Here is a 12,586-nt window from a genome sequence, read left to right as displayed (position 1 = left end):
CTCTCTCTCTCTCTCTCTCTCTCTATCTCTCTCTCTCTCTCTCTCTCCCTCTCCCTCTCTCAGTCGTGTTATATCCTCGCTCACCGAAGCTCGGGTATCAGTTACTGGGTCCCGACCAATCCCCGCGCGCTGTCAGAGCTCGAGAGGAGACAGTAGCAGACCGGGGAGAGGAAGCGAGAGGAGCACACACACCCATCCATCGTCTATCCTCCTTCACCCCCTCCTAGCACACAGACAGCCCCCCTCCTCCCACACAGACAGCCCCCCTCCTCCTTGACTGCAGCTGTTTGGGTTAACCGGGAGGCGCGAGGCAGGATGCGCGATGGGACAAGCGTGCGGACACGCGCTACTCTGCCGTAGCCAACCACCATCCTCCGAGATGTAAGTGTGTCTAATAACTATGTGTGGTGTGTTTGTACCTTGACGTTTCTTAGCACTTCTACATACAGCGCTCAAACTGAACGAGGCTCATGGTACATGGTGCATAGCATGAGCCAAATAATGACCAGTGATAGTGTGAGTGTGACCTGCTGGGTGTCATAACCCCCCCCAACAGCGGAAGTAAAGATCCCAGGTGAACTGTGCAGGTGATTGTCATTATAAACCGGTGTGTAGCTTATCTCTATCACATTGTAACTGTCACTAAAATATTGTTACCTGTGCCTAGCCTGCTCTACAGAGAGTTAATTTAACATACTTAAATCTTCCAAGCTACTATAGCAGTATACTCCGATAGGCTACTCTATTAGGACATATACATTTGTTGCAATTCCCCAATTGCATTCTCTCAATCCTTATGTTCAAATATTTTTTTTTAAGTGCTGACTTTGAGCAAACCATCTTATCCTAAAATACAGTTTGTCTTGAACTTTTGCAGCCTCACAATCCAGTAAAACCTTTTATAGTATCACTTTCAAATTTGGCACCCTTTATAAAAGGGTCATACGGTGTAACTAATAGCTTTATTAATGGTTAATAAAACATGTACTTATACTTCATAAATGAGCAGGAATTGTTGGGTCTCTGGAAATTAAAGAGTGTGGTCTGAACCTACTGTAGCTGTGAAGTGTCCTAAGATAACTTCTGGTATGATTTGACACTGTAAATAAATTGAAAATTAAATTAAAACATAAGAGAAACTTTTGGGTTGCCAGGTTGTAGAAACTTGTCTTTGATGGATTGGACTTACCTTTTAGAACAGGGTTGGACACAAACTGGACCAAGGAGGTTGTACCCCTTGTTTCACCAATAGGCTTTTAGATAAACTTATGTGTAGTTTTCTCCTTTGAAGAGGAGCTTAAAACCAGGTTTTACAGCATTCTTGGCCCTGAGGCAGTTTTCCTTGTTCATAAAAGTTGACATTTTGGGAAAAAAGTGGTTTCACCATGGATCAAAGAAGGCTGACATGATTATTATCAAAGCAATAAAGCTGCCCAGCGTTGCATCCTATCTTTGTGAAGCTTGTAGTGTTTCCTAGAGAACGTTTCAGGAAGGTGTTCATTAAACTCTGTGGTAATTGTTGGAGCCATTAGTCGTGGTGTTGTTCAGTCTGTCATGACTTCTCTCTGGGGCACCTGTCTGTGGAAACAACTAAAAATGTAAATGTCTAGGCCTCACTTTGTGTCCAGCTAAATGGTAGCTAATAAAATAGAGCCCTGATATTGAAGCAGGATTTTTTTTTCTGTTTGTAATTAAAGTTTGCCACATGCAACTGCCTGTTCTCAAACGATAATAAGGGATGCATCTGCTGTTCATCTGAGGGATTGTGTTCAAAGCGTGTGGCTTGTCAATCAGCATTCACATAAGTGCTTCCCTCAGGACATGTCTTGATGACTATACTGTTTTTTTAAATGCTATACCGTAAGTTCCCTCCCCTGCTCTCTCATGGCTGAATAGCATCATTTGCGGATAATAACATTATATTGCCATTATACGCTGATTGCAAAAATTATTAGAGACATCTTCCTGATATCATGTTTCAACCCCTTTTTGTCTCAAAGTTTAAAAAAAAATCCTCATCTAATGTGCTCCTTCTTATTATTGGTTGTTATTGGTTTAAATCCAATAAGGGAGATGACTAAAGGATAATGGCTTTTATTCACCTCACTAGCACTTGATCGAAAAGACTGAGCTACTTACGTTAGGCACTGATGTCCAGTCTCAGAGAAAATAACTAGAGTTGTGGAGGGATAATGAATCTGCCAGGTGGACGTCAGTGATCTCTGACATACAATTAATTTCAGTAGCTGGTCTCACCTGCTCTCCTCAATCTGGAATCGCTTTGACCTAGAGACTTAGCATCGCTGATCAGTTAAGGTCAGGAAGCTGTCATGAAATACACAAGAACAGATGTCATGCCTGTACCTATTGGGATATGTCTCTTAATTGAACATTGTGATTAAATAAAACCAAGCTAGAGCAACATCCACAGCCTTTTGTGTTTAGATCATTGTGATGGTTTTCAAAGGTCTTGGATCCCTGGAATGTAACTTTGAGAGACAGTTATTCATCTGAAATATTAACTTTTGGACGCAGCAATGTTGCCTCTGCAAGATTGTCTTGGAAAAGAACTTGTATTGCATTGCACCCCGCAAAAAAAAAAAAGCCAATTAAAAACGTTAAATGAAGTTAATGGTTCACACAATACACTAACTGAGCTATTTAAATTAGTTGGATAAATGGCATAATATGCCTTTACCAGTGTTTTGCCGTCCCAGTTAAATGCCGTAAACATATTCTTTGCAAGGCTTTACAATCACTCACTGAAAGAACCAAGCAGGTCTACCTTATTGCACGATCCAAATTTTCTTCATAACTTGTGGCTTGCTCGCTCAAAGTCTGTTGTTGTTTCCCGTATCTAAGAGATTTTGACAACAGCAACATACAGAGAGCGGAAGGTGAGGGGCAAAGCCTGACATCCAGAATGTTCTGGATGACTGGATGCTCTGTTGTTATGTTGCTGTTTGTGTTGTTTTAAACAGCCTTGTTCATATTTAATGCACTTTGTTTATAATCTTGCATAATTTTAGCCCCCAACAGGCATTACCCTTGAAATCTGTATTTGGGTGTGTGTGCATGTGAACTGTCTTGAGCCTGAAAAATATTGCAATTTACTGGATTGATGCCAGGAAGTCAGATCCCCCAGCCTCCTGCTGAGCACACATACATGCATGCACCCGCACCCGCACCCGCACCCGCACAGAAACACAGACACACAGACACACACATGCACACACACATACACACACACACACACACACACAACACATCACACACGCACAAAAGTTCAGAGTAGCAGCAGAATGGTAACCTGATTCCTGTGAGGTGAGTGTGTGTGTGTGTGTGTGTGTGTGTGTGTGCGTGTGTGTGTGTGTGTGTGTGTGTGTTTGAGAAAGAGAGAGAAATGATGCTGACATAGCACTGTGTTATCATCAGTAATGGGCTCATCAATACTAAAATATTCAGAGAAAGAGAGATAGAGAGAAAAGAGGGAGAGCCTAAGCAAATATAAAGCAGAGAGAAGCCACTGTGAGTTGTGGTTATATGTTTTTGCAGAATTAGTGTGCTTCAGCAAAACATTTTGCTTAAAATTTTGATTCCCTGTCTCATGGTCCAGAATTGTATGTAGATTATTCAACTACAAACTGTAAAAGTATAACATATATACTCAAACTGTTTACATACAGTGTTTACTTTGGAGGCCAGCAAAAGATAATAGGTTCATTTGTTAATTATAAACAACAAGACTTTTTTATATTCAAAAAACATCATTCTGAAAATTATGTAAATATAGGAGCTGTGTGGTTAGTTGAAGTGCAAATTAAAGGAGAATTCCGGCCAATTTTGCACATTAATATTGATTGCTATAAAAATGAGAGTACTGTTGAGTCGGTGCTGGCTATCTAGAGAGCTGCAAATATGAGATGAACAATTAGAAGTGTAGTTAAATAAGAGAACTATTTTTTTTACATTTACACCAATCAAAGTAGATCTAGTTCAAGATTAAGGTTTTAGGTGGTGAACCTGTTTGGATCATTGAAAGAGAATAATGGTCTTCCTTACAGCTCTGAAAAGTTGTAGCACAGGGGAGTGGATCTGAAAACAGTAATGTCTTGAAGTCTGGATCTTTTTATGAATCAGACTTGAAGACCTGCCCTGCAGCTGTGATTGGGCAGTTTATTATATTTACCTCTGACATGAACAACCTTTGTCATAAATATAATCAAGAGTAAATTTGCTTCTACATAAAATTTGCTCCAGCCAGTACATCACCAGACTGGACGCTAAAACCATACTACTCTTTTTCCTCCCTGTAAAAATTCCCTCAAAATATTTGTTTTTTATCACCTTATTTGTCTGCACGAGTAAATGTGTGCTTTTGCAGTGTTTACCTAGAAACTATAAATATTGTAAGCTATCTCTGCTGTTTCTATTGTGGGTTCTTCACAAGAATAGAAAACCTGGCCAGCTGGTCACTGTGATGACTGTTTCTCACCTTATTAGGACGTTTTATTTTAAAGGCGGAGGCTAGAATTACAGTTAGGTTGAGTTTAAGGTTTCATAAGCAGGTTTAGTGTTGGGTAGAAGAAGGTTTGGATAAAGTACAGTCTATGACAATCATGGTAGTTTGGCTCCAGGGAGTAAATTTAAGTCAATACAGTATCATCTTGTGTGTGTGTGTGTGTGTGTGTGGGTTGTGTGTTGTGTGTGTGTGGGTGTGTGTGTGTGTGTGTGTGTGTGTGTGTGTGTGTGTGTGTGTGTGTGTGTGTGTGTGTGTGTGTGTGTGTGTGTGTGTGTGCGCGCATCGTGCGCCTGGAGGTGTTGTGGGGAAATGAGCTTGACAGCTCCCATGGTTCCCAGCTTTGGCTCCAGCAGCTCCTGTAGCTTCCTATCTCTATGGACTGTTGCCACGGACAGGTGTTCGAGTTAGTGTGTGGTGTGTGTGTGTGTGCGCAGACACGTGTGTACAACAGTGTGTATGTGTTTACAAGTGTGTCTGTGTGGGCAGATTTGTGTTGCTGTCAATATTAATGGACAGCCACAACTGTGTATGGTTTTATAAGATTTTTTATTTTTTCAGTGGCACAACTGGTGTGTGTGTTGTGTGGTGTGCGTGTGTGTGTGTTGCGTGTGGTGTGCGTGTGTGTGTGTGCGTACTCCCGTGAGAGATTGGGATGGGAGGTGAGGCAGCTGTGTTTGGGACACAGACCCTTTAATTAGAACGGTATCAAGCACCCCTCCGTGGTAATGAGAACTCATTGATAGGGAGTAGAGGTGTGTGTGTGTGGTGTGTGTGTGTGTGTGTGTGTGTGTGTGTGTGTGTGTGTGTGTGTGTGCGCTTTACTCATAGCCAGTCTCAGTTTTTGTGAAGTTTGTGCTTATAAGGTTTGTTGTTCTGTTGAATTCATGCTTGAATGAATTTACTACTTAACTGTGAAGGTCACTGCAATTTCAGTGTAAACAGCTACGCCTATTTTAGTTTGTTTTATTGCAGACAACATATGTGTGTCTATCTTTAGAGAGGTGGAAAGTTGCAAGGGTCACAGACACAGGGTCATTGTTACTGTATGAAAAGCAGAGAGGGCTATAGGATCTTAGAGTACATATATATATATTCATATTATCTACCTCCCTTAACTATGCTCAAAACCATAAACAAGAGAGTTATACCGGCTCAGATGTTGCCTGGGTCAACAAGGTCTGTCAGGTGTTGGGGAACCAAGACAACCTGATGAGAAATGGGCTCCTGGAACAAGACATTAGTGGACTTAGTGAAGACGACAGTAGTTCCAGAGGTAATTGGAGCACTCAGGGCTGAACCCCCAACTGGGACAGTGGCCTCGGCAAATTCCAGGATAAACATCTGAGATCTCTGTCCAAAAGAGCTTCTGGTAGAGGACCTGAGCTTGGAGGAAGGGAATAGACTGCCCAGTATGGGGGGAGTGGGAATTTTTTATCTATGTCAAAACCTTTTCAAATGCAGCGCCGCCTACCGAGGATGCTTTCCGGGCGCAGTTGAAGAAAGTCGCTCGACCTCACCCATTGGAATAAAGTGGAGTGCGGCGTGCGGACAAATGGATCAGCGCTGAAACGAACATGGTAGTAGTAAGAGTAAATCCATTACTGAATAGGGAAAAAAGTGAAGAAACTGCTGAATAGAAGTGGGAGATTACTAAGACACAAGGTGACTCAAATAAAACAAATTTGAATCTTAAACTGACAGACAAAAAAAACAACTTTCAAACAGTTTAAATTTGTACAAGTTCCCAGTGTAGCGAGTAGGGATTATTTCTATCACATACTGTTTTTCTATCCTGCACAAAAAAACAACAAAAAACAACAAGATTTTTTTTTTGTTGGTTTTGTGCAGGTAAGCAGACTAAAATGGCACAGTGCTGCTCAGCAATTTCCATGACTCTGAACTGATTTCATTTTGTTGTTGTTTGCAGCGTCTGTCATTACTTTTGCTCCTGTGGTAGGTATCATTATCTTTTTCTAATGTTTTTCATTGCTGATATTCATCATGTGTTGGTGCTGTAAATCCGCAGTGCTGTTGCTGCTGTGGCTTTTGCAGATGTTTTATGTTGCTCTTACAGTAGCTGCAGATGTTTTCTGTAATGGTTTTTAGTATTTTGAACATGAATTTGTCTGTCTTACTAGTGTCATTGTTTGTTGGCCAAAGTTATATTGACATTTTAACTGTAGTTATTTTTGTGACTATAATTGTCGGTATTATCATACTCTGCTTCTACAGTAGAGCAGCAGAATGTGTTCCTGTGCTCCAGTTCCTCTTGCCCTGACTGCAGGGCTTTTTCTTATTGATCGGCTCTATTGATTGACTCACACAGAGATAAAGCCACTGACAGGCTGTAAGTTGGGACATTCTGGGATTTTGTGATGCTTGTAGTGCTGAATGAAATTACTTGTTTAAGAGCATTTGAACACGTAGACTGCAGAGACACACATACTGCACATATCCAAAGACATAGGCCTACTCACATGCGCACACACTAGGGTAGACACACACATACATATTCTGTTGTAGTTCTGTCTGGAGGCTACTATGCTTCCAGTATTTTGACACAGCAGCTATTTTCATGTTGATTGCCAAATGGAAACATGGTGATGATTGTTCTGATCACATGGACGCTGAACTATTGATTGAATATTGACTCTCTGTTCTCTTCATCAACTCATTTGTGTGCCATTGTCTCCATCTATCCATTTTCTCACTTCTCTGTCCCAACGTTCCACCTCTCCACTCTTCGAAATTCCAACCGCCAGACAGAGACAGAGAGACAGGTGTGACAGAGAAAGGAAGTGCTGCTGAGATGGCTTGATAGATAAAGGGCAGGTGTTTCATACTTAAATTACTTTTAAAAAATGTGGATAGATTTTGTGAAGAGACAATGTGTGATCCAAATGTAAACAAAAGGTTAGACTAAACAACAAAATACCAAAACTATCCCTAAAGAGAATTAAATATCAAGTGAAGTTTAGAAAGGTAAATTTCCTCCCGTTTTGAAACACAGTAGTATTGCGCTGGCTTCAGTTATTGTATTAAAGTTAAATAGTATCTTCTTTTAATTTTGCAATTGTAATAAACCTAGGTGTTGATGCTTTTGAGTTCCTAAAACCTTCCTATTATTACTAGCCCTCCAGACGAGTGGTTTGCAGTCCTGTTTGTCAGCCCTCAGACTCGTGCTGGTTTTCATTCTCATTTATTACAGACTCATTTTTACCTGGGACACCAGGTGATTGCAGTAAACTGCTAGAATAGAAAATCAGAAGAACAATTGTGCTTCCTACAGCTTTCTCTACTGCTTGGACTGGATATAGCAGGTCCAAATCTCAAAAATATTTAATGTACAGTGATAAACAAAAGATAAAAGTGGCAAATCCTCACATTTGAGAAGCTCCAACCAGAGAAGGATTTTGTCCTTAAAAGAACAACAAAACAATAAGTTTGTATTTTATAACAGGGCCAGACAACAGATACTGCAGGTTAAGCCACAAGCCAAAATATATCTAAAAAAAATAAAAGTCAATTAAAACAATCAGCTGATACAATGGCTAAAATATATCTTAAAAAATAAGACATTCATTAAAATGTTGAAATGAGAATGAAAAATAAATCATGACAAATAGCTTTGAGAAGGGATTTTAAAGAGAAAACAGACTAAGCACGTCTAAGATCCTCAGGCATGGAGATCTACAGCCTGACCACATAAACGTGGTCACCAAAAGTCCCCTATAAAGTAATGTATAATTAAAAGATAAATAAAAATAGATATTGAAAACACAACATTTGAATAGGTAATAGGTAGAAATATGTTACATACATGCAAAATATGCAAAATAGCATAATATGTTTAGGTGGAAAACAACATGGAAGTAATGAGCTGCAGACAGACCTACAGAGCGGAGGTCACAGACAGTCTGTACACCCATGGGTCACACTGCGGTGGGAAACTAAAAGACATCAAGGAGTCCTCTCAGAGAAAGCTGGTGGTTTTAAAAACCACCAGCTTTTTGGGATGGACATTATGTAAACTAAAGCAACTATGTATACCACACTGTCACAAAGTGCTCTTAACAGTCATTTCCTCATCAAGTTCCACATACAGATGGACAGAAATGTTAAGTGCTTCTACTAGAGGCTTTTAAATTATACAGTAGAGTAGTATAAATCAAGTTGCATTAATTAAACTGTGGCAGAGGTTTGATGCATTAACTTTAAGCACAGGATTTGTAAGAATATAATCTTTCTCACATATAGTCAGTTTGAGCATAACAAAATACTTCCTGTCTAAGAACGACATAATGACGTAAAGGAAAAATACATATTAAAGTTTTACTGTGAGCAACAATAGGCCTGGGTTATATTCAGAATAATTATATAGGGATTTTGTATGGAGGGCGTTAACCCCCACAGTATGTGGTGATACATAATAAGAATTGTTAATTTGAATGGTTATTCAATTTTGGGTTTTGGTCTGATTATCCCAGTTGGCAATCCAGCTTTGGTTAAAGCTATTAATATCTCACATTTGGGAAAAAATGGTTTTACCTTCTGCATGTCTCCTCAGATACAACACATTTTACCAATTCAAGAAGTGACTTTAGAGGGAGTTTTGAATATATTTAGGATTAACATGTGATGTAAGATTGGAGAGTGCCTTTGTTTGTTTGACCTATTGTGTCACATTTTAGTACACATGCATGCAACACAGTAGTAAAGAGACCCTATACTGCTCCCAGACAAACACACAATGGTTGCCCTTGACCCTAGCTGGTTTTCCCTGAGGAACACACATGTACGCTAAAAAAAGAAATTGGACACAGATAGTTGCAGGCTCACACACACACACACACACAAACGCATGCACGCACACACAACCTAGTCACATACAGTATGAAACTGTTTGAAAGTCTTTGGGACAGGATCAAATTAATTTGCATTCAGACATCATTTTCTCAGTGTGATTGGGTATTAAAGCAGCAGCCCTGGGATATGCTAATTACATGCTAAGGAGCAATCCCACTGACAATTTATGTCTCCGGAACTCTTATAACCTCTAAATGATAACACACAGGCCAGACACCACCAGAGACGGTTTAGATCCGAGACGCCCCAACTTAGAGTAGTTAACCGTATCTGTGTCACATGGGCTCTGCCACGGCTACGTCTCTTTAGGAGACTAGCGGCAGGTCCTGAGAGTATTTGTTCCAACGGGAGACATAGATTAAATAGAAAGATAGATGGATGGATAGATAGATAGATCTATCGATCTCACATACAGCCATGAATTGTTGTACAGATTTATGGAATGAGGCAGGAATCATTTTATGTAGAGGCCTGTGGAACATTGAAGCTGTTGGAGCCTTTTAGAGAAGGTGCCCCGCTGTTGGACAAGTGTGGAGAGGGTGGTTTGTGCAACAGATTCTTTTTCCCCATAGTCACCGAAGTAAATATTGGACTGATTCTTCACAAGCCATATATCTCCTGAACTTTCTGACACTATAAAATCACACATCTGACACAGGAGATCAGGAGAACATTAACTTAGTTTGAGACCCGTTTCTGTCTTGGGACCAAACTCTCGCACGATCTGGCAACACCGATAAGCTAACGTCAACGTTTGTGAACGCCCTAACAAAACTAATCTCTGTGATGCTAAAAATGTCTTTTAGCTGTGTAAACATCTTATGGTAGCAAATGAAAATATGAATAAATTATACAAATATTACTTTTCTTACCATTGGCGCTGCTTGAAATACACATCTTTAGTATAGAGGATTTTTGACACCACTAAACAACCACACACAGATAGACACGCTATTCTGCTGTGTGAATCTGAAGTTCTTAATTAGAGTTCATGCTCATTTTTCTTCCTTGCAGCCAAGACAAATATAAGTCTTGGTGTGTGTGTGTTCACATATTCAATGACCCCAACTTGTCACCTTTCACACCTTTATACACACACACACACCACAGTAATAATTGCCCAGAGGCTCTTTCTGTCTCTCTCTTTTTGTCTCCTATTCCACCATCTATCTTTAAAAAAAATTCCCTTTCAAGTCAACTCGAGCAAAAAATGAACAATTTTTACCGCCAGCAGGGCGTCTCGCAGGGTTGTATGTGCTGTTTGTACATGCATGTATTCATGCATGTCTGCACAAACATACTGCAAATATACATCCATGTGCACACAGCTGTACATGAGCGGGTTATAAGAAATACCAGACATTTTGTAAAGAAGTCTGTGTACAGTTCATTTAGATGTGATTTAGTTGTGTGCAACATCTGTGAATATTTGTTTACACACTGTTGGGATGCTGACTGTATGCTTCTGCCCACATTCTAGTTTGTTTTCCTTCACATGGAGCTGATAGGTGTATATGTGTCTTGTAGTTTTGGCAATGTCTCTAGATGCTGCCCATTGTCAACATCCATATGACGAGAGTTTGTGTATATTTCATAGCTCTAACCTCTGGGTTCTTTGATGGGCCCTTTGCCCCTTTTCAAAGTCTTCTCTGCGAAGCTTCCTCACAGTGGAGTGGATTGATGTCTAAGAGGGCCCACACTTGCTTTCATCTCTTTTGTCTTTTTCCCTCTCATCTCTTTCATAATCTGTTTTTTACCTTCTCTTTTTCATCTGCATTAGTCTGTTAACTCTTCTCTTTTCCTCTCTCTTCTTTACTGTATGCCTCTTGCATCCTTGTCTTTTGCCTTTCGATAAGGACGAGAGGTTGTGTGTGACTTAGCGTCGCCTGTTTTGTCTGCAGTGAGATCGCATTGGCGTAGAGCTCGACGTGTCTCTAACAAGGCAGTCTGGGAAACTACTTTGATGTCACCGACAATTTGGTAGCTAGTAATGAGGTGGATTTAGTTTTGATTGGAGCTGGCCTTCTTTGACTCATAGCTCTGCCTCGTGTTTGTTGATAGTGTTGGTGCTGTGTTGACTCCTTATTTTCTTCCACACAGTTTATCACACCACTTGCTTGATGCAAATCTGACTGAGAGGCTGGCTGTCAGAAAGTGTCTGTTTTTTAGGCTGTAGTGGAAGTAAGAAACTTAAAGATTTCAAGACACGTTGCTTGCTGTAATCAGACCTCATACTCTCAGTTTTTCAAGAGCAGCTGCACTTAATGAAACAAAGCAAACAAATTCAGAAGTTGGTATTGACGAGATGCTCTACTTTCTTACTCATACTCATCTCTATGCATGTCATGGAGACCACAGTCAGGCTATATCCGTCATTGTGAGTAAGACATCAACATAATTTGTTAATTTGTCTGAGTTGACACATTTATCAAATGAAATTTCTTACAACAGCAAACCCATTGGGTAGCAAATTTAACAAAAAAATCCACTGTAATTGCCACTGCAATGAAAACATTTGAATCTCAGCCTTCAAAAATAAGTTGTGGTTGTCCACTGCAACACTGATTCTGTTGCAGATAGACACAGAGCAGATATGTTAAGGTCCTTATTAATTCAGTTGTTTTGATACATCAGTGTAGAACATCAAAATTCAACATGTCCGTTCCACCTTCCTCTCTATTATTTTTGACTCCTGCTTTTCTTTTCTCTCACCTCCTTTGTTTCTTTGTTCTTAATCTCAGTCCTTGTTAACAGCATGTTACGCCACTTCTTTTAGTCTCAACCTCGAAAAATTTGCCAATTTCTTACTTTTGTGAATGTGGGGGGTGAAAGTTAGTACTTTACTGATTTTAACCATATTATTTTTGGTCCCTGTATCCACATTTTGTTTTCTGCCACCAGAGGACTGCAGTTTACATTACAGGTACATGACACAATGTGATTAGAATAGGGGTGAACAAACTTGTCAGCAGCCGGGAGCCGCCACATGGAGAAAAGCCACAAGCCTTTTGATATAAGAGACTTCTTGAGCCCAATTCATGCTTCTGCGTTAAATCGACTTTGTGGGTACATACGTGTAGAAATGGGCCCTACACCATAGCCTGATGTAAACTACATTTCCTTTTACTCATTTCTGGGTTTTCTTCTCCATAAACAACATGAAATCAAGGAGAGAGTTGACTTCTCCTGCGCACCCCC

The 12,586-nt window shown here is 40.1% G+C and overlaps 1 protein-coding gene across 1 annotated transcript in view; it reads left to right on the top strand.

Annotated features, from left to right (window-relative positions):
- The first annotated feature begins 87 nt into the window (after nt 1-87).
- pde2a (phosphodiesterase 2A) overlaps nt 88-12,586 on the top strand; it is a 160,393-nt gene continuing 147,894 nt past the window's right edge. The window contains exon 1 of the mRNA XM_032510042.1: nt 88-381. Within this exon, the coding sequence (XP_032365933.1) occupies nt 323-381 (59 nt within the window). The 5' untranslated portion in view covers nt 88-322. The remainder of the gene's footprint in view (nt 382-12,586) is intronic.

Source organism: Etheostoma spectabile, chromosome 3, assembly GCF_008692095.1.
Source record: "Etheostoma spectabile isolate EspeVRDwgs_2016 chromosome 3, UIUC_Espe_1.0, whole genome shotgun sequence".
Lineage (NCBI taxonomy): Eukaryota > Metazoa > Chordata > Actinopteri > Perciformes > Percidae > Etheostoma > Etheostoma spectabile.
The sequence above is the reverse complement of the archived record's forward strand: the minus strand, read 5'-3'. Positions and strand labels throughout refer to the sequence as shown.